Source organism: Ammospiza nelsoni, chromosome 9, assembly GCF_027579445.1.
Source record: "Ammospiza nelsoni isolate bAmmNel1 chromosome 9, bAmmNel1.pri, whole genome shotgun sequence".
Lineage (NCBI taxonomy): Eukaryota > Metazoa > Chordata > Aves > Passeriformes > Passerellidae > Ammospiza > Ammospiza nelsoni.
The window spans coordinates 20,949,948-20,973,249 of NC_080641.1; the positions used below are offsets into that span (position 1 = coordinate 20,949,948).

The 23,302-nt window shown below is 37.4% G+C and overlaps 1 protein-coding gene across 1 annotated transcript; it reads left to right on the plus strand.

Moving 5' to 3' along the window:
* Window positions 1-1,295: 1,295 nt before the first annotated feature.
* Window positions 1,296-23,274, plus strand: KYAT3 (kynurenine aminotransferase 3). The gene is given in 15 exon segments (XM_059478061.1): window positions 1,296-1,428; window positions 1,431-1,556; window positions 5,835-5,926; window positions 9,032-9,090; window positions 10,308-10,452; window positions 11,337-11,486; window positions 12,712-12,798; window positions 14,109-14,231; window positions 14,323-14,443; window positions 18,329-18,405; window positions 19,216-19,305; window positions 19,881-20,067; window positions 21,061-21,134; window positions 21,568-21,654; window positions 22,968-23,274. Coding segments are annotated over 15 exon segments (1,605 nt in total). The 3' UTR covers window positions 23,022-23,274.
* The last annotated feature ends 28 nt before the right edge of the window (window positions 23,275-23,302 follow it).

The following is a 23,302-nucleotide window of genomic DNA, read 5'->3' on the forward strand; positions in this document are numbered from 1 at the left end:
TGATGCAGAAGCCTGGGATTCATGGATTACTGCTTGACGTCTGCTTTGTACACAAATCTCTGAAAAATGCGTGCATCAGTGGAACTAAAAGGCCAATGGTAGGCTAAAGTTTCTTTTTTCCCTTTTTGAAGCGCCTTGTGACATAGCAGAGGTTGGGATCTGCTGCCCTCCAGTGCATGCTTGCAGATGTCCTCTTTGGAGACCAAGAGAATTCTCAAGAAGCATTACAAACAAACAAACAAACAAAGTGTTAAATTTTTTGTGTGTCTTATTTAGGACCTAAAATAATTGCTGGGACTTGTTTCTTAATTTTGCTGTATTGTTGTGGCCTTGTCAGACTATTTCTACATCCAAGTAGAGTGTTCTAGTTTGTTCTATGAAATTGGTTCTCTTCAATCAGCTGTTACTCTTTCATTTTATATGAATATACACAATGATTATATACATAACACAATACATATGGTAATGATATGCAAATAGTGTATATATATCCCATTTTGTATCTGCATTCTGCCTGTAATTGTTATCTTTGTGATACTTACTGACACATCAGAGAACTTTCTAGTATCCACATTAAAAGGAAACAATAACGGCTTGCTATAAAAAGCATTTTATCACTGGCTTGTCCAGTTCTTTCAAAAATATTTATCTATATTATTGAACATTTTTGAACATGAAATGTATTTGACACTATGTCATGCCAGGCCCTTGTAAAATCTGATTCGTGGGTTCTTTCAGCTCTGCAGAATCACAATGGGACTCAGCATAAAAAATTGCTTGAAGTTATATGGTCTTTCTCTTAAACAATGATGTGCAATGACCTAAATGATCAGTACAATGGTGTTGGTATTAAGGGTTTTATAACCAGCTTTATAAACATTTATAAGAGCAGGAAAAGTAGGCTGTAAAGACATTGCCAATATATATATTTTAACTTAGTAATCAAATTTGGTGACAGTGAGATGTTGATTAAAGGGAACTTTTAAATTTACAAGTTGAGTAAGTCTCTGTCCTGATTGTGAAGAGAAACCTTAAAAATGCAGATTCTGTGAGTTTATTGAATACCTTAAGAAATCTGGAAAATCTCAGTCTTTTCCTTATAAGTGGTTAACTTAGGCATGAGATAATTTCTTACGATTTTGACGCTTTATTCCCTCCAGAAAGGCCAAAGCCCAAGAAAGGTAACCAGTTAGCCCAGTTTTCCAAAGAAAGCGCCAAGTTTTATGATGTTTGGGAGACGCTACGGACATGGGTGTGTGCAGCTCCATGACGTACCAGGGAGACATTTCTAAGCCATGGTTCTGCCCCGTCGCTTCTCCGCACTGCGCGCAGTCCTCCCTCCCTCAGCAGCTCCCCACACGCGCGGCGGGACGGGCGGGACGGGCGCGCTCCGGCCCTCGGACTGGAGGAACGGGAGGGATGGGCGCTCTGCGGCCCTCGGACTGGAGGAACGGGAGGGATGGGCGCTCTCCGCCCCTCATGGCGGTGGGACGGACGGCCCCGGCCCCGCCCCATCGGCAGCGATCGCGGCGGGCGGCGGAGGCGGTGTCGGGGTGGTGAGTGTGGCGAGTGTGGCGAGTGTGGCGGCGCCGCTGCCTCCGGGGCCTCTCTGAGCCGAGCGCCTGCGGGGGAGGCGGCTCCAGCCCGAGCTCGGGGTGACCGCGCTTGTTTCGCGCAGAGCGGCCGGGGAACCCCGGCCGGGGAACCCCGGCTCTGACCGAGGGCCTGCGGGTGAGGGCGGGCGGCGGCGGTGCCGGCAGGCTCCGGCCTCCCCAGCCCCGTGCTGCAGGGTGCGAACGCGTGAGTGGGAGCGTAAGCGCAGCATGGAGTGGCTGCATGGTAGAGCTGCTCTACGAGCGGAAAAAAAAAAAAAAAGAAAAGAAAAGAAAAGAAAAGAAAAAACCCCACAATCTCATCCCGCTCCTTAATCCGTATTGTAAAATTTGTTTCCCCGCGCACAATTTGCTCAATTCCTTGTAGATTATGGAAGAAGAAATGACAAAATTTGACTGCTATGATAAATCTTTCTCATAGAGAAGGTTTTAAGTTCAGTGTCTTTGCCCAACTTCCCTGAGTACAGTGATTTGGCAACAGTTCCTTTGGCTCAATAAGCCGTCTATTGCATATAGATGGTAGGAAAAAAAGTCCTGGAGAGCCCTCCACTGGTAAAATGGCACCTTTTCTTTCTCCAAGGCTTTCATCCTCTAGACAATAAGAAGAAACAGTCCTGCAAAGTCTTGACAGCATTTAGCTGAGGTATAACATTTTCTAGATTTGCGTATCCAAAAACTATTAAGCCCAGGACAAATATAACAGGGATTATATTTGCATTATGACATTACTGTGGTGGCAGACAAGGTTTCGGTGTTTATAGTAATGTTTATCACTGAGGCTCCACAGTAAAATGAAACTATTTGTTACCTGAAAAAATGCAGCAGCTTAAAGGGTCTGACCAAGTGTTGTTCAAGCTCTGTGACATGGTTTTTTTTAGAGATGGAATAACTGAAGCTCAAAAATGAAGGAACGGCAGCATTTGGCCTTTTGTTTCAAAGGAGAAAAATGAATCAATTACAAAATTGTAACTTTTAAAAAATGCCCCAGAGGTTCAGCATCCCAGTGTCAGGGTACTGTATGACCAGGAGGCTGGGCAGCTGTGAAGGAAGCAGAAGAGCTTACCACTCAGAAATTTTATCTATGCTGGAACTGTTACAAAGCACAGCATGAACTAAATGATTGTTAGTACACAGATGTATTCATCTATTTCCCATGACCAAGTCCAATTATATCTTCCAGCCTAGTTTAAGTACCAAACCTGAGTTTCAACCCAATTAGCAACCAGAATGTTGCTACTAGTCCCACTAAAAAACATTTATGGCACTGACCTTTCTGGTAGCCTTGCTTGCTTCTCACTCCCCTAAAAATATAAAAAGCTATAGGAGTAGTAATTTGTTATCCCTTTTCCTCTAACATGTTAATTTTCCTGTTTTCTCTATGGATATGCAAGCCTGAATTCCAGGAGGACTGACTACATGAATGCTTCAGAGCACTGAAAATTAGAATTGGATTAAAATAATTCCTAATTTAATTTCTGGGTTTAGCAGACATGACTCTTGGCCAAAATGCTGATGATTGACTCCAAGATTGGAAAAAGAAACATTAATAAGACTAAGAAAGAAATTAATATTACCTTTTAATTCCCCCACAAAGATCAGTGCATTTTCTCTGTTTGAAGAACCTTACAAATTTTGAAGAGGGTTGAAATGGGGTTTGCAGTACTTCTCTAGCTGCCAGGAGTGTAACTTCCCTCATCTGGAAGAAACTTTGTATCCCAATGATAAAAACTCAGCTTAGGATAATAAAAACCATCTCATTGATGTGCCTTACACATACTTACATATATGGGGTAATAATTGAGAGTGCATTCATCGTAAAAGTAACAGGAAATAATTCTCTTGAGCCTGTGGTATGTCTTAACATGTCATATAAAATTACACTGGGAATGTGTGTGTTTGGAAAAAAGAGAAGGGGCAGGCCTTGCTTTTGTTTTGTTTTTTTTTTCAGATCAGTGTGTGGGAGAGTATCTGGTTATATTAAGGAGACCTTTCCCTTTAAATCCTTGAAGTCTAAGTGGAGGTACTCAGAAATAAAAGAAGTCATAAAAGTACTTTATAGGAGGCTTTTTCATTTATTGCCCAGTAATCTTGTCTCTTGAGTCTGAACAAATGCTGTTCAGTTTTCAGTGTTAAAGTGTCACAAAGATAGAAACAGTGGGAGAAGTGTTACATGCCAGTGCCTGTTCTTACTGAGGCTGTTCAGCCAGTCATTTCCATTATGTTCCTCAAAAAGTTTTCACAGTTTGTACATTTATGTGGTATTAAAGGTGGATATAATTTTTTCTTCAGGTATTTTAGGCACTTGCAGAGATTGACCACACCACAGTTACACAGGTCTGCTGCTGCTCACGCAGTGTGGTGGGTTTGTGTGATTGCCTCGTGTCAAATACTGGCTCTGGTTTTTGGTGCACCATGGCACTAATGCTGGAAATATTTACAGCTGTCAGTAATTTTTCTTATTTGCAAGTTAGTTCTGCATGTAAGGCTTACATGTTTTTTGTTTAAGTTTTCTATTTCTCAATACAAAATGAATCAGGCAAAGGCATGCATGTTTGTCTTTCTGCATTAACTAACTACTGCAAGTGTTCACAGTGGGCTGCAAGAGTTGTGCTGTCTTTGGTCTGACCCTGGGGAATGGCACCAATATCATGGTTATGTTTTAAGATAGCATCAGTAGGTTACACAAGTAGTTTTTGTAACCTTAGACAAGGAGAGCAATAGAGACCTGAATAATATTTTTGATTTTGCATAGTTATTCTCAAAGATAACCCTGAATATGCTAAGTGGTATTATTAGAAATCACTTAAAATGGATTTTCTGGTCTTTTTAAAGCACATGTATTTCTTCTATATCTTTAGGAGTATCTGCTGACTAATGTCAAAAATTTTCTTGCTATTTACTTTTGTTAGTTCTCAGACTAGCAGAGTTTCTTCTTGTAAATGAACATAAATTGTTTACTTGCAGATTGCTAAATGCAGTGGGATTATGGGGCTATTTTGAAGGTCTAATTGAGTTGGCCACAACTCAGTAGTGTGTGAGAAAGAGCCTAATTTCAGAAGTGAGACTGAGTTTGTAGCACAGGAGTAAGAGAAAGGCAAAATCAGCATACTTTTAAAACTTATGCATTGAGTCATCTTTGACTGGCCTTTTCTATTAGTTAATAAGTGTAAAGGACACTTTCTTGTTGGACTAAAAGGATTCTTCTTAATGAAAACATCATATTTCACTGTGCTATGGATTTACCATTCCCTTTCTGTTCATGAGGCTCACATGGTATTGCTTTAAGAGGCAATGGCATTCCCATGTTTCTAATGCAAATAGTATAGGTTTTTTTCTTTTTTTGTTCTCTTCCCCTTCTCAGATAGCAAAGTCAGGGGGGAAACACCCTTTAACGCATAAATGATGGAAAACAAAGTTAATAATTCTACTGCTGTGGCTACTGTGTTTCTGACATTAGATTTGTGGGTTACATGTGTCTAACACATTTCAGTCATTGTGGCAATGCAATCTAACATACATGTTTTAAAGTATCTTCTGCAAATAGTTGCATGAAGTACCAGTTCTTACTTCTTTTTTGATAGTTATTAATTAACAGGACACATTTTCTCCACTCTGTGAATGATTTTACTCTACACAAAGTGTCTTTTCTAGCTGTTTTCCGCTCTGGGAGATATTTAATGTTTGCCAAGTCACTGTGACAAAACTTATTGTAGTTACATAAAGTTCCTAGGCCTCCCTCTCCAGTGTGACTGGTCATCTTAATTATCCTGATTTCAGCATACCTGATTTGAAACACTTGGAAAGGGAGACAAGTTTTAAAGATGTGTAACTTTTAAAAAATTTGGCTCTTTTTCTATTGTATATTAGCAATCTTAATAGCAATTTTTATTACACAAACACATTTTCACAGGAATTCTAACAGAGACTTGGAAGCTTGAATTGCATTTAGTCTTAGCTATTATTCAAAAAAAAGATCAATGTTGTCAAATAAAGGAAACCTTCCTTTGAGATGACATTCAGAAACACTTTTCAGCCCTGTCAATTACAGAGTTTCATCCTTTATGCTTACAACTGTGACAAGGTAATCATTTAGTAGCACTTAATTGAAACAAAATCACTGGAGGGAAGAGGAGAGGATCTTATCTTAAAATTGTCTGGTGTTGTGTAGGAATGCTTTCCTAGAATCTGTAAGGTTTTTCAGGTCACTTATTTATTATGCAGGCATGTTTCTTGCTTCACGAAACTTCTGTTGCCGTGGCATTAAGCTAAGAGCAGATTTGCTTTCCAGATCCATCAAGCATTCCACCTCTGCAGTAAGTATTCCTTCAGCTGCATAGAGAAAACTATTTCATATTTCATGCAGTGTTTTAGAGATGCATTAATTTTGCAATGTTGCAAATATATATGCTTTAGCTATGGTTTATTTCTTGTTATAGATAAAAAGCATTTACTATCAAGAACAAAATAAGGTATTTGAATCAGTCAAATATTAACCAGACTAGCGTAACAGAATTTGGTGATTATTGCTTTGTCTACTTTAAAGTCACATCTAGAACATATCACACCAGAAAGATTCCTTAGCTTTTAGAGAGAAGCCTGAGATACAAGAGACAGGTTCAATCTCAGCTTTATCACAGGCTTTTTGTAGGTTAATTTATTTTTATCTCACTTTTCCTTTAATGATATGACAATAATGTTGCTTCTTGATGCTGCAACAACAAGGGGTCTATAAGTACCTTAAACTTAATTTTATAGAGAATCTTTTCAGTTTCTCAGCTTAACTGCTTATGAGATTGTGTAACTTCATTTTAAGTCTTCCAGTTATGTTCAGAGCAAACAGCTTTGCAACATGGCAGGCAGCTGGAGGTGACACTCTGCATTTCATAGAGAACACTGGAATGTAAATGGTGTTCCCAGTTCATCTAGTCAACACATTGGGTCAACTAAGGCACATGACAGATCCTTCAAAACAGATGCTTGAGTCATACTGGGAAGTTGCAACATATTTTTCCCATATGAGAAGTGCAAGCCACTTTGTAGGTCAGCTTTTGCCTGAGTTAGTTTTTCATATGCTATATGTATTTATATTCTGTTTAATTGAGTTGGATATTCATTAAGTGTCCTCAAATTGAATACTGGTTGGGGTTTTTTTTTTAAATTTTTAATTTTCTTAAGATGTTGGCTTAAGTTGTAGCTCTTTAGAGCGTATTCTACAATTATTTATGTACCATGTCAGAGTGTCTGCTTCCAACATCATTAAACTTACTGACATTCAATTTCATGACAAGTTTCTTTGAATTAAGAAAAAGATAAATACAAGCAGCACCGGCTTTCTATCAGGTGCTTCCCTTGTTAGAGGGTGTTAGGGGAAGTAGGAGGTCAGTTAGAGCTTGATGAAGACATGGGTCTCCTGCTTAACTCCCATTTTTGACTCCTGAAAGTCCTACCCCTGCACCTAGAAGTGGATTGGAGATTATCAGGTGATGGCTGAAAAAAAAAAAGATTCTTAAGATTTGTCATGACCTTACGGAAAAAGAATGCAAATGAAGGTTTCTTCTTAAAATCTCACTTAATTAGCTGGCTTGCCCAAACTAGTGAGGTTGACCTGAACACCACTGTAATCTGAATCTGTGAAAACCTGAAAACTACTGCAAGTCCTGCTATCCTCTTTTAAAACTAGTTCCAAGATATAAGAAAGAAAGAAATAGAAAGACTTGAATTGTTAAATATATTTAAACGTGTATAGTAGGGAACAGTAAGGTGAAGGCTTATTTTATGGTCAATACATTTTTAGCTAGGGAAGGTTTCTCAATGCAGTTAAGATTTACATTATAGTTAATTATAAAAGTCCTGCAGTTGATAAGCCTTTAGCTTTTAGCAAATTGAAACAATTGAAAGAGAGGCAGTGCATGGAACAAATTTACTCATGCAGCATACAGAATTGTCATTGTTAATTAGCAAGATTTGAGGTGAGTCTTATTCCCTCTTCTACAAGAAGTAGCCTAGCATGTCAAAAAAAACATATGTGTGTGTGTCTTAGTGTAAGTATAATCTGTCTTGTTAGTATTTTTAAAGCCAAACATTGATCATATTTACCAAAACATACACCATAAAATTGGATTAATCTTCTAAACTATATGTGTGTTTTTAAATAAATCCAATACAGATGACCTAGTCAGGACTCTCCCTTAACTCCCTCTTGTTCTGGGTGAAGAATTTTGCCTTGACCTGTCTAGTGATCTTAAAGGTTTTCTTCCTGAGGACAACTAAAAGGTGTTCTGTGTTTGATTCCTCTTGAGTTTGTGTCACACAATGAGGTCAGAATCAGATCTGTTGAGAAGACAAAGGGGCACAGAAGATTCTGTTTAATTTTATAGTTTCCCATTCTTCATATCACAACACACAAGATGGCTTCATTACTGTGAGCAGGATGAGTGCCAGCATTGCCCTGCTGCATCCTGTGTCTACTAGCAGTCATTGAAACTTGAGTCTAATGGTAATGCAGACATTTTCATCTCAGAGTATGCTGGCTAGAATATGGTTTTTGAATCTTTCTGGTAATGACAATAGCTGGCAGTGATAAAAGTAGCTAAAAATCTGTAGCTTGACTCAAAGAAACAGGAGTGTCTGGAGTATTGAGAAACTAGGTAATTTTTTCTCTGGTATCAAGCTAGTTTGCAAAGATAGACATGAACTTGCATCTTATAGAAATAAATTTGGGTTTATATTTCCTAACTTTCTTTCCAGTTTTAGCTTAAAAATACCACAACTATCAGTAGGTTTTTCTCTGCCTCCATGTAGAGCAGTTATTACAAACCTATTCTATGGAAGTTTTCCAATACCTTAATTCAAGGTTCTGAATGCACAGAAAAAGCATATTCTGATGTGGTTTTGCTGTGCTCTAAGGTAGATACTTTAAAGCTTAAAAAATCTGAACAAAACCAGGAAATGTCTTTGCTATTTTCTTCTTACCCATCAATTTTACAAATAAAATTACATTGCAAATGCATACTTTCCAAACTGGATTGAGCAAGAATTGGACTAGAAATAGCACAATCTTTAAGCTGTTACCATATCATAGAAACAAAAAAGAAAGTATGTACACTAATTATTTCCTTTTAAGATCACCTTTTAAAGCTATGGAGCTAAATTTTGCCCCTCCTCCATCCTTGCTGATGAAAGTTTAGAGGATTTAGATAAAGATGAATGAGAATTTAGGAGATTTTTGTTAGTCTGAATTCAAGCTATTATGCAAGCTTTAATGAAAGAACATGTCTGTAATTCTGTGTAGCTACTGAATTCAGCTGGCAATGGTGTATTTGAGAAAGCATGAGGGAGGGTTTTCATGCTGAATCCAACAATATCATACTTTGTCTTCCTTAACAAAACCCTTCTGTCTGTATGTTTTGATCTTGCAGACAATGCCCTTCAGACACAAAAATACAAGACGGATTGAAGGCCTTGATAGCAATGTGTGGTAAGTAAGAGGAAAATATCTGCAAGTGTCAGAAAATGTCCTTGGCTGATGTATTTTCTTTCCAGAAAGATAATTATTGCTAATAATAAGATACATGGCAGTTGCTATCCCTGCTGGAATGTATTTGGCGCCTGTTTAGAAGCAGTGAATTAAATTCAATTAAAGGTGTGATTAATTTTTATTTTTGAGCTTTAAATATTAGGCTTGGGCTTCTCTTCATCTATAAAACCATGTAAGACAAATATAACTCACGGGCATGGTAGTATAGCTGATTTTCAAATTTAAATGTTAATTCTGTTGAATAATGTGTTTCAATTACACCTGATTTGTGTTTACCAAACAAGTCAGATTTTTATTAAAGCCATTATACTTTTTTTATAATAAGCCATTATACTTGTTTTATAATTTGGCTCATTATTTTTAATACATCTTTTTCTAGGTATTAAATTGGTCTTAAAGCAATATTGCCCTCACTGATAAATACGGAATTTTCTTAGTTGGTGAAAAGACTATTTTGGGCTTACCTTAGTTGTATGTATGTGTTGCATTACTTGTGTGTACATATACACAAGGTGTTTTGATTATTCAGCCTCAAGCTAATTTTTAGCAATTTGTATTCACTTTTCACAGGACTGTGATGCTATGTGGGAGGGTAATGATGGGGAGAGGGTTGTTTTGTTTTGTTTTTTTAAATTTTTTTAAAATTTCAGTAGGGAGGAAAGAGTAAAATGTAAAGCTGATCTGTGCAGGGAGGAAGGAAACATTGTTCAAGGATCCTCAGGTTATTAGAAACAGTTAATAGGCAACCTGAAACAGTCTGTTGCCTAAAATTACTTTAAAAAATTACAGCACTCTGAGGTGACTGGGTAGTTTAAATGACACCTTCAATTGACTGATTTTAATCTGTAGGACATTTTATGTGCCTGGTATTCAATTTCTGCATATATCCAAAGCAACTGTGCGTTTGTGTATCTGCACATCTGAGCACACTTCTTCCAGAAATGTTATTCTATAGATGCAGAACATCAATCTTTCCTTGAGTGCCCTCTGACTCTTGTGATCACATTATTTTAGCCCTCAGCTCTCCATTCTACTTAAACCTGTTCCTATTGCTGGGAATTTGGCAAACTGAAATATTTTTGTTTTGCCTTCTAATGCTAATGAATAAAAATATAATTTTATCTGGTATGTTAACTTTAAGATGTTTTTCCCTCCAGGGTTGAATTTACAAAAGTGGCAGCAGATCCCTCAATTGTTAATCTCGGCCAAGGCCTTCCTGATATATCCCCTCCCAGCTATGTTAAAGAGGAGCTGGCAAAGGTAGCAGCAGTTGACAGACTGAACCAGTACACCCGAGGCTTTGTAAGTATTGTGGAACTCCAGGACCCAAGTTCAGTGGAAAATGTGCCACAGGGAAAAAAGTTGACTTTAAATTAGTTTTATCTGTAGATCATAGTCTTATGTCCCAAATTAAGTTCATCTAGTAGCTTTGTCTGTTACTAATGAACTTCCTCTGTGTAGGCTTCTTCAAGGCAGAACCCTTCAGCAAAAGCAGAATGGTAGAGCAGGTCTGGGAGGTCTCTGAGGAGTTGATTCACTTTAAAGAGTGTAGGTTATTTACCTCTGACTTTAGTCAGTGGGAACATGAATCAGAGAGTACAATGGGAGAATGAGAAAGAAATACTTGGTATTGCTGCCAAATCCCTGGATGGGACACAAATGGTGAATGGTACTCTGAGATTTGGGATGTGACTATATGAATCAATATTTTGATCACAAGTGCTATTTATCAGCAATATATAAATACAATAAAAAGATTTCCCTTGCGCCAAATACTTTTAGTTGAAAGATAAGAGAGGAAACAGAAGGAGATGAAAGAGACTCAGGAGGAGGTGAGGATGAACTGGTGTTAGAGTATTCCCTTCTCTCCTTCTGTCTCTTGTCCTAGCTAGGCTATAGGCTATCTGGACCTACTCTGAGATGTGATAATATCAAAGAAATTAAAAAGCACCAGATAGAAAAAAAAATTTCCGAGTAGATACAAATAAATTGAAAACAAGTTTTTCTTTCCTAGTGTGCAAAAACTTTAAACCCTGTTACCTGTTAGCAGCCATTAACACTGAGGGCTAATGTATTTTTCTATTTCAAAATGTAATAGTTTGATACACGTAGAAAAGAGCCCAAACTCAGGCTTTATACATTGTCAGGCACGCTCCAATCAGTTACTTTCTTTTTGGTTTGAACAGGGGCATCCATCACTGGTGAAAGCCTTATCTCAAGTCTATGAGAAAGTTTGTGGAAGAAAGATTGATCCTCTCACAGATATCCTGGTGACTGTGGGAGCTTATGGATCTCTCTTTAGTACAATACAGGCACTAATTGAAGAGGGAGATGAAGTAAGTTTTTACTGGAAATATTCACATATACTCACAGACCTGAGAATCTTTCTCTTTTTCTTATTTGTCTACTTCTAAATGTAAGTTAATGTTGGGGCTTCTTTCTGTCCCTATTGGTTTGATTTTTTACAGTTATACATCTGACTTGTGGTTTCAGAAGCTGTGATTAGGAGACTATCCTTTGGATGTCTTCCTATCACTCATCAATTTACAAACACCTTTTTTCACTCTTAGGGCATCTGTGGTAGTTTATTTATCCCTGTTACTGTTAGGTGACACAATACACACTGATTTCTTATTTGAGAAAACTTGTGGGATGTTGTCTGCAACAGAGGGCACAAAGAATTGCTGGTGTTTGGGTAACCATTATGTATCAGGTTCTGTTTTGGGCCACTGCATGGTGGGAGCATAGGATGCAGAAAAGCTTAGTTAGTTAGTTAGTTAGTTAGTTAGTTAGTTAGTTACCGTACTAGCTGTGATGGCTCAGCTCTTCACTATTACTGATGTCTGCCTTTTTGACAATCAAATAAAGAGTCATTTTAGAGGAATATTTGTATCCATAGTGGATAAAAACTTTTTGTGTTGTTGTGAATTTTGCTTTCAGTGTTTCGTTAATTTCACTTGTACATTGTATTCTCATCTTGCTTTTCGGTTGCTCTGATAGTCACTTCTCTTTTGTTTGGAATAGTTCTATAAGCCTTTGCTTTTGGTGTTTTTTTTTTGTTTGTTTTGTTTTCCTATTGTCTAGCCTCGGTGCAGTTTTTCTTGAGTTCCTCCTCTTTCTTTACCTGAGAATTATTGATAAAATTTGAAGACTTAACTGTTCCTTTGATTTCTAGATACTGGGAAATCCTGGAATTTCATGGGCGTAATTAAAGCAGCTCTGCTGTGGTTCAGTAATTTACCATTGCTATTTCCCATCTTTGCTTTGTACCTTCAAATCTGTGTGTAGGTCTCAAACATTCTTATTGTTAGAACTCAGTAGCTGTAATGTGTAACTAGAAAAACAGCCTCTGTGTGTTGTCAAAAATGAGTGGTGGTTATCATACTTAGCCTGAGGGGATTGTTGTATTGTACTCTAAAAGGAGGAATATTCTGCAATGTTATAACATTAAACCTGGAGCCAGAAACATTATCAACCTATGGCACCAGGGTAAATGTAGAAATAGGATGGTATCATGCACAGTAAACTCTTTGTTTCTGATACTGATGATTGTCATTTCAGGTAATAATAATAGAGCCATTTTATGACTGTTATGAGCCAATGGTAAAGATGGCGGGTGCAAAACCTGTTTTTATCCCACTAAGATGTGTGAGTAACTTTTTAAAAATTACTAATTATATAAAGTTTCTCATCCATGTTCAATGCAGTTTGCTGAACATCTATATGATGCTTTTCTGTATAGTTTTTCATAATGTCAAATTACATAAAAATGAGATTGCTAGAGTGTAAGTCTGAGACGATAATCCAAGAGAGAATATTTTATTAGTGTTGGAGAAGGTGTGACAGTGTTTCTTATTTGCTTTAATTTGTGCATTCTGAAAGCTGATAAAACTGCTTTCTTCAGTTTTCAGTGCAAATTATGGAAGGGGGATCCATGTATCAGTGCAATTTCTCTGTCAGTTGGTTTTCAAAAGTTTGGTTCCTGATCCCTACAGCAATTCCTACAATGACAGAATACAGTTTATTTTCCAAAGTATGCTTGCTAAATAAGGACTGATCATGCAGTAGATGTATTTGCTATACGTACAGAATTACTCTTTCCTTTATTGTTAAATAGGCTATAGGTTAATTGCCAAATTGGTACTGCTGGCATTATGCCCACAGCTTGCAAGGATTGTTCTGTATGCCAGCTGTGCCTTGTGCAACTGGCAGCCTTGCTGAGGGGTTCTTTGGGCAGCACTATTGCAGGAACACCATGAAATCAGAACAACACAGAATGACAAAACCTCCAGGACTGCAGTGGGAGTAGGTGGAATTCCATCTTCTAGGGATGTTTTGAATGACAGGGCACCTCCAAGCATTTCTGTTTCACACTCTTGTTTTCGGTCTGGCCCTCTCCCAGTCATTGCAGGTGTCACAAGGGTGGTGTGGCCATGCTCTGTTGTTCTGTGTTCCAACTGGCCCAAACTCCTTAGCCATGTGTAATACTTCAGGGATACTTGTATTGTGTAGTATATAAACTCCAGAGACTCAGCAGATTTTTAGCTCTTTGGCCATTTTCATTAGTTTAAGAAGAAGGAAAAGACCTTGAATTTCCAGTGGTGATCAGTCTTTTCAGTCAAGCAAGCACACACTTGCTCTACTGTGTGGCAAGTCTGTAAACTCTCCTGCCATGTGACTGCATTACACACTGTAATAATCAGCATGTGTGCAACAAGATCCTGGAAATCAATTCCTGCAGGGGCTTTAGGACAGACAGTGGCCAGAGGAGGACAGCCACTGTCACTACAGTTTACCTGTTCCTAGAACAACCTCTCCTAGAACAAGGTGAGCAAGACAGATTGGATAGGTTGTCACATATGGTTATGAAAGTGTTTGAGCGTGAAAAGTTGAGCAACTTTAGGCTGCAACATGTATTAAAGTCACATATAAATTTATTGTGGGTTGTTTTTTTTTAGAAAAAGGATGGAAACACTGCATCTAGTGCTGATTGGGTCTTAGATCCTGCTGAACTTGCAAATAAATTTAATTCCAAAACAAAAGCAATTATTCTAAATACTCCGCACAACCCGATAGGCAAGGTAAGAGTCCTGCTTTAACACCACTTTAATTTCAAAGAATGCCTTAAATACTGTGATTAATGTATTTTCCTTTACTTTTCCTGTATCCTAGGTTTTTACCCTGGAAGAGCTCCAAGTAATAGCTGATCTCTGTATTAAACATGACACCCTGTGCATCAGTGATGAGGTGTATGAATGGCTGGTGTATAAAGGGAATAAACACATTAAAATAGGTACTGATTTTTTGTGGCATCTTAGAAGTAGTAGTGGAATGATGATGTGAACTTGCCTCCCAAGGATAATGCTTGCTGGAAGAAGCTCATATTTCAAGCTTTGAAATTTTTCAATGTTTAGGGTCTAAGGAGGGGATCCTCTCTCTTTTCTAAAAATTATTTTAAAGAATAATTTCTAAATAGAATTTCCAAGGCTCTTAAGTGACTTTGGAGCAGATATCCATAGAAACCAGTGGGACTGATGCTTGTAAGTCAGTTATGATCATATAAATTTACCATCCTTATTCAGTTACTCTGTTGGCCATGACAAGTATAGTTGCTGTTATTCTATGTATATTAGACAGTGCTTTGCTGAAGAACTAATAGAAGGAACAGGAATTAGAACTTTCTTCTCAAAGCTTTGTAGAGATAATAATGAGGGAATTGGACAATGAGGAATACAATTATTTTTGCTCCACTAATTATAAAAAACTAAAAAATAGTATAAAGGTCATTGTGGAGATAGTGCATGAGCACTGTCCCACCCAAGGATGGAGACAGGATTAAATACTAGACATTGAATTCATTGAAGTAAGTCCTGCAAGTGCAGTATGAAAGCCTGTTAAATCTTCAGGTAGTGTGTTACAGGGGTAAAGCAAAATTGCCAGAACAAACTAGAAAAAAAAAAAAGATGCCAGGTTCTTGATCCACTTGTTTTACTTGATCCAAGTTTCACTGAAGTTAGTGGAATCACTCCCACTGCCTTAGAACAATTTAGCCTAAGGTTACTGAACTCCTTTTCCAGTTCAATAATGCTACAGCTATGTATTTCTGTGAAAATTTCTAATCTGGTGGCCTTGGGTTGGCTCTGCTGATGTATTTGAAAAGTCCAAAACTTCCTTCTCATATGTACAGATACTTTGTTTCTGATGGTAGCATCTTGCATGAGCCACCTGTTCTGATGTACTTATTGTATGGAAGGCACATTTCAGTCATGTGCAATAGAGGCATACAGTTAGATTAAACAACGATATCAAGACACTTAAGTATAAATTAGACATGGAAAGACTTACCTTTTTCCCTAGCTCTGCCACTGGTTGAATGCTGAATAACTTTGCTTCTAGGCTTCAACTCCATATTTGTAGAGTGACAACAAAATCCATTGGTGAGGGGCTACATCATTGTGAAAATTGAATCTTATGAGTAATAGAAAGAAAATGATATCTAAATGACCTTGCAGTACTTGTTAGCTCAGCTGCACAGTTGCTGATCATCCAGCTGCAGTACATTGATTATATTGGCCATGCATAGGGTCTGTTTTGAGGGTGACCTAATTCCATGGCTGTTGTGGTTACCTTGATAGTGATACTGTGTCAAAGACCTTCGGACATGGAAGAAGGAGAACACTTTGGGTACATTAATGTGATAGTAATCTGAGTCACTGCATCTTAACAGGTTACCTAACAGTAACTGATCATGTGTCCCAGCTGCAAGGTGAAGTCAGTTAGATTGAAGATTTCTGCGTGGGCTTAGCAGGTGTTTCGTGGCCTTAGCATTTCATGCAAGGCTGTCTTCAGAATCAAAATCTCTGTGTGGTGTAAGGTAATCCCTTTTCCTTTTCAACAGCAGCAGGTCCAAGCACATTGTCAGCTACACTTCATCTTATGGACAGGTGGTGAATTCTTAGGATGAAATATCTCCATTGTCATCAGCACCTTAATGCTTCAAACCAAAACATTGCACCAAACCACAGACATTCTGTAATTTAGCATAAAATGTAAAAGTACTGTATAAAGAAAATGCAAATTAAAGCCCAGAAAGATAGTCAGTTAGGTTTAGGTATGGATTCTCTAACACATCCCATGAGATCATTAACTTTAGTGTTAAAAGTACTCTAGAACTTTCAGGGTAACACTGTAAACAATAACATTATTTCAGTAAAAGAAACAGACTCTGCTCTTTTTTTACTTAAGTTTCTCCTATTCCTTATTACTTTTAAGTCTACAAAAACAATACAATAAAAATGAGTGTGTTATTTCTCTATTTATAAACTCTTGTGCTTCCATAATAATTTCTATATATTCTATCCAATGCAGTGACACTTTTTTTTTTTTGTGGGAGATACAAAATGGATATTGCATCAATTTACAGGATCTGATAGTTGTTCCTTCATACAATTTAGCAGGGGTTGCTAGCCACAGCTCATAAAATTAGTACAGTCTTTGTGCTGTCACTGAAGCAGTTTTCTGTAGCATATAACACTTCATCATGTTTCCCATCATCTGACTTCTGTGAAAACGTGGACTTCCTCTGCATAATGATTAGGGTTGCACTGACAGATTTAGAGATTGCATCTCATAGCTGAGGATTCTGAGCAAGCCACTCAACAAGCTGAGTACTATCTCAGGTAACAGGCTTATTATATGTTAGTTGCACTTCGTTAGTTTTTAAATTGTAGTCAGACTTGGTTATGGTGTCATATGATGTCATATATGGTTGCCACAGGGAAATTTCCCTCTCTATTTAAAACTTGTTTGGAAAAGCAATGGAGCTACTTCTTTCTCTGTGCCCTTGTACTGCTGCTATTGTTTGAAAAGCTGTCACATTCTATCTCCAAGGTTGAATTCCTGTGACTTATGTGGCAAAACAGGCTTGCTAGAGGCCATTAGCTTTGAAAGGCAATTCTTGTTGCAGTCTGTGAGAGCTGGTTTGGGTGCCTCTAGGAAGTGATCTCTACTGTTGGCCTAGCTTGGTAGAAGATACATCTGTTCAAACTTTCTTTTCAAGGTCAAAAGTAGTTGAGTATGGGTAGGCTAATAGAAAAATCAGTTTCTTTCATGCTGTTTGGTTTCTCTTCTTGGTAAGTTTGCTCCAAAAATTGCAATACATGTTTTCAAATAGCTGAAAGACTTATGCTATGTCTAATGATGGTAACTGCCACAAAACCTTCCTCGTGAAATTCAGGAGTTTGATTTGGAAAGTCTTTGTTCATTGGTCTCACTAGAGAGGGGATTTAACAACTGACAGATTCACTGGTAGGGCTTCTAGTATGCAAATGAGGTGAAGTCAGATGTTGGTGACTACTGTAATTGCAGCCTTGACTGACTTTGTGTCTCAGACTTAGGTGTGTCTGGATTTGTCTGTTTCTCTTGAAATTAATTAAGTTAGAGTCCAAGCAGAGCTTTGCAGAAGCTGCATAGAGAAAAAAAAATTGCAAACTACAGGAAGGGACCTTTGCTCTCCTATCTCCTTGGAAAGGGAACAAAGGATTTTGGTCTCCTATCAGATACAACTGCAAAGACAGAGACAGGCCTCTGTGAGTCTCTTAATCCTTGCAGACATTTTAGCTAACTGCTATTGTCAGTCAGTCTCAGGCCTGTTCAAATTGTACAATACAGCATAATTTATTTACTCACTCTGCTAGTTTTCTGGTGTTTTGTTGTTTGGTTCTGGGTTAGAAGTCTTAGTAATTAGTTTCTTTTTCTGATGTCTGAGACAGCCAGTGACGCTGAACTGGACAATTCTAGTAAAGAGGGTTGCAGTGCCTGAGTTAATGTTGTGTATAGTACTATTACCAGGCATCAGAAATAACCTGTCCTGGGGTGAATGGATAGCCTTAGATAATATTTTTCTTATGGATAACTGTGCATTTTGGCTGAGGATAATTAACATGTAGTTTTCAAACTGTACCTCTCATTTTCTGTCTCTTCTTTCTCTTTTCATGCTAAAAAGCACTGGCCCATATATCCTTTTTCATTTCAAATTGCTATAATTTCAGAATATTCTTGTTGTTTGCTTAAGATGCTGCAATGAACATACAGCTCTTAGCTAGGGGCAGTGCAGTTCTTCAAATTACATGGAATATGTGAGTGCACCTGTACCAAAATAATTTTATTTTATGTACAGCTACATTGCCAGGTATGTGGGAAAGAACAGTAACTATAGGAAGTGCTGGAAAAACATACAGTGTAACTGGCTGGAAGGTAAGAAGAATCAATATAAATGAGTTAAATTACATAGAATGCATTTATTACTCTTAAAACACCTCTGTTTTTATGACCTGTGTTCTGAAAGTTTCTGGCAAATCTTCATGTCTCCAAAATGTGACAATACCATTCATTTGGAGCAATTACCTATTTTTAACACCCATGTCTTAATTATCTTCTTGTCTCTTAACTGATAAACTCTTGTGAGCATAAATTACTAAAAAAAAACACCACAGTATGTTTTGTTCAAAATCAGTGAAGATTCTTGGAGAAAACATGGATATTATAATATTTTAACTTCCCAGTTTTCCCATCTTGACTTTTAAATATGTATCAGAAAGCGAAAAAAAAATTTTTAGCAACGAAGTTTTTCATCACCATGTGTTCATCAGCATGTGTTCAAAGTGAACCCAGCATATATGATGCAGTAGTGAGTTTTTGTTTTATATTCAAACTGGCTTTGACACAGCAGCTTAAGAGATGGATAGGCTCTAAACCAATTAGAAATAACATTTCTAATAAATGTTCAGTTGGATTTCTAACTCTTGTTTTATGAAGAGTTAAAAGTTTACTCAGTGTCCTATGAGAGATAGGGATAAGGGAAAATAGAATTGTTGTCTCAAATCTACCATTTTTTAAAGGCATCATAGACCAAGCTTTGTGTAAACCAGCTTTTTCTTAATAATTTATCAAAACAAATGCTTAAAAATAGAAAAAACTCAAGACATTGGCTAATTTTTAGTATTTGTTATCTCTTAGTAACACCACTGCCTGTAAGTGTAATATATGCACCCTTTCCTCCCTTAGCTTGGTTGGTCCATTGGTCCTGAGCACCTGATTAAGCATTTGCAGGTTGTTCACCAAAATACACTCTACACTTGCCCAACTCCATTACAGGTAGGTACAGATGGGCAAAGGAGATTGTTTTCTGGTGTAAGAAAGCTGTTGGCCTCATGTAATAAAACAGTAATCACTACAATGACCTTTTAGTTGTCAAGATACATATTCTAGGGTGTAATAGGAGGAAACAAATTTGATCAGCTCACCAGACATTTAAAAAAAAAATCACTCTTGAGGATTCTGTCATCTTGTACCCACAAACTACGTGTTGCATAAAACATGAAATCTTAATGGTTTCCTAGCAAATATAAATGAAAGTTCTGTCTACTAGTGTCCAGCATTCTATGGTACATTATTATGAAACAATTAAATTTAGCTTCAATTCACATTGTAAACTTTTGTGTCCAGGACTCTGACTTCAGTGTATGATTAGTGCCTAGCAAAAGAGTGGGTGTTTTGAGTGATGCCACAGGACAAAGTAATTAACAGGTTACAGATGTATCTTGTGTAATTTGTGTGGTGATTTGCTTAATATGGGCCAGGATTGAACAAAATTCCACGATTTCAGCAGGAAGTGGGAGTGTCTGTGAGGGTACTGAGTGTTAATGAGTGCTTTTACCCTGTGTTTCCAGGAGGCTTTGGCACAGGCATTTTGGATGGACTATAAGCGCATGGATGACCCTGACTGCTATTTTTACTCCCTGTCTCGAGAGCTGGAGAGCAAGCGTGATCGGATGGCTCAGCTTCTGAAAGGGGCTGGACTGAAGCCTGTCGTTCCAGATGGAGGATACTTCATGATCGTTGATGTTTCCACGTTAAGTCAGTATAAAGTTTATTAAAGAGTGTGGGGAAAGTAAATTTGGTTAATGAGAAAATTCAGCTTTCATTTTAAAATATATTCTCATCTCATATGCACCCATATGTGTGCATAACATTGTCAGGAGTACTAACTGGGATTGAAATTTTCAGTTTCACCTTAGCTGGTAAGGTAGATTTTATGAGCTTCAGCAAAGCATTTGTGATCCTAACTTGTCCATGCTTTGCAAAGCCATGACATGTTTTTAGAGGGGATAAAGGAAGTAGATAAACTTTCCTATTTTCAAAACATCTGTGATTATGAGAATGAGAGCCAAGCGCCTGGATAATATACTGAGTTCATCCCATTTGCATTTTCTTTTTTCTGTTTTTTTTTTTTTTTTTTCCTAATCTGAAGTCACGCCCTAAAGACTCTTTGAAGCATTCTGATCTCTAAACACTGAATGCTACCAAAATTTACAAACCTTTTGAAAAGTCAGGCTATGGTAGCTTCAGAGAAAGCATTCACACAGGGGATGGTCTTTTTAGTTCCACATTTTTTCACTAACTAGTCTAAATGGCATTTGTCATTTAGACAGAAATGTTTAAACACAGAAAGATATCACAGTTTAATCATGTGTCAGGAAGTTTTAGGTAGCTCAGTTTCGCAGATGAGAAAACTGCATTTTCAGGGATTATTGCTGTCCATGCAATAAATGCACTCTTCAGTACCCTCCATAGCCCTGATCCCCAATAGTCCAGACTTTTGGAGTACTACAAGGCTTTCCTCCAAGCTACATGTCTGAATTTGCTTTGGATGGAAAACAAGTTCTCAGATCAGAAGGAAAAGGTTCAATCTGTTGGCCTATTTTACTTCTTAGAGTATAATTTAAAAATTATAAATTAAAAAAACACATATAATTTCATTCTGAATTATTAACTGTAATAAAATGCTGTTAATGAATGCCTTCCCATTGGAGTCTAGGAAATCTTACAACATATTTGTTTTACACTTAGATGTGGATCTCTCTGATGTAGATGAGAAACAACCTTATGATTATAAATTTGTCAAATGGATGATAGCATCTAAGGTAAGATGTCTTAGTCATACTCTAGTTTTACGAATGCTTTTCTATTGAAAGCAAGAGCAGTGCAACTGTAGTTATTAAATAATGTAGTAGAGATGTTCCATTCAAAATATTATTTGGTGTTATTGATAACGGTGTGACTAAAATATTGTAAGTATGTTGAAAATGTACACTGTAGGTTTTTGCTACATCCCAGCACTTTTCTTTCAGGAAGCTTAAGTGTTAGTTGTACAAAAGTACCTTTGAAATATTTTGCCTAAAAAAAGTAATTTGAATTTAGTACAAGCCTAGCTAGTGCATACAAAACTGAACCTTGTCTTTCCCTCATGTGTTGGGAGGGAGAGTTCTAGAAACAGAATAGTAAAATCATCATGCTTAAACCAGATTTCTTATACACATTTAAATAAGCAAATGCTATTTCTGTTTTGTGTTTCAGAAGCTGTCAGCAATTCCTCTTTCAGCATTCTGTGCTCTTGAGACAAAGAAACAGTTTGAAAAATACATACGGTTTTGCTTCATTAAGGTAAGCTTGTGTCCTGAAATCAATGCAGTACAGGAATCTGCAAGAGACTGACCTACATTTTTCCCAGGATCTCTTGTATTGAAAGCTTTTAGGAACATAAAGTTAATTTGATGTAAAATTCAGCACAAAGTATCTTCAATTGTCTTTTTGCTGAAGGACTTTACACCATCAGTGTAGGTGGCATGGCCAGGAAGGGCAACTGGCAGAAAATAACTGGATGGGTAGCCCTTTTAAGCTTATTGTATTGATTTCAAAAAACATTCTTGACCAGTGGTGACAGTGAAAATTATTGAGACAGGTAAGCTATCAATTAATGTGATACCCATAATCCAGAGCAGAGAATAACTGTACAGCAGAGTGTGTGCCCCATGTCCATTCAGTGTCCAATACAAAAAACAGTGAAGAGGACACCTTCAAATTTAGCTCAGTTGCCTGAAAATACACAGGCTTCATGTGAGCTCCAAATTACAGAAGCAAACATGGTTTTTTTGTGAATTGGCTGGTTTTTGCCATTTTGTGAGCACCTTCTTTGCAAATATTCTTCCCCTGTTAAGTTTGTTCTTGAAAGGCTGGAAGGCTTTGGGGACAGGTATGTAAACTTCAATAAGGCCAAAGCCCTGAGGTGTTTCCCAATTGTTCTGTAACAGAGTCAGCATAATTGAGCATGTGGAAATCCTGAGCTGTTCTGTGTAAAGATCAGAGCCTTAGCCTGAAACAGTAATGAAGGGCAGTTTCTCCTTGTGTTACTTACTTCTTCTGATGAGGTGTAAAGTCTATGGCATAAACTGAGCCAGAAACAAGCAAGATGAAGTTACTGGTTGTATCTGTGGCTGACAAACAGCACTAATGGTTTCAAGCTAGACTGCCTGTATGACTCACCGGGCTGGAGCCAAGCTACACAGTTTGGAGGGATTATGTTTAAATAGTTCACAGCATAACCGGGCTGCAAGGAGTTTGAAAAATCCCAACTGTACTCACAGGGATTAGGAAAGTGTGCTAGCTTGTCTCCAAACCAGAGCTGCTAAGTTACATCACTGCATTAATGCCATGAATTTATGTAAGTTTTGCTTTCATTAAATGAATGCTGAGATGGTATCTTAAATATATCTAATAAATGTTTTCAAAGAATCAGCACTGAATTCTTTGTATTGTCCAGATTTCTACCTAACAACTGTCAATGAAAAACTGGCTGAAAAGAAATTTACAGGATGCTGCTGAAACAACCAACTATTGATTTGAGATGATATAATCATGGATTGGCTCTTTTCAGGAACTCAGTACTTGCAGTAATAGTGTTGTTTCTTGTTTTGCAGAAAGACAGCACACTAGATGCAGCTGAAGTGATCCTGAAGAACTGGAATAAATAGACTGACTGAGTTTTCTAATTAACTCTTCCATATAGTGTAACTATCTAATAGTACGGTTTTTTAAAATTGGAAATGTAAGAAAAAAATTACTTAATACAGTACAGAATTGACATGACATTGTAAATAACTTTTTCCTGATACCTGCTGAGGAGTTAAAACAAGGATTTACTGAAATATGTGTAATGCAACTCAGAGGTTATTTTCAGTCTTTTAAAAACAAAAATTAAAATTTTCAGTCTTTCTCTTAAAGAAACCCCTATGTACTTCTGCGCAAACTTGCG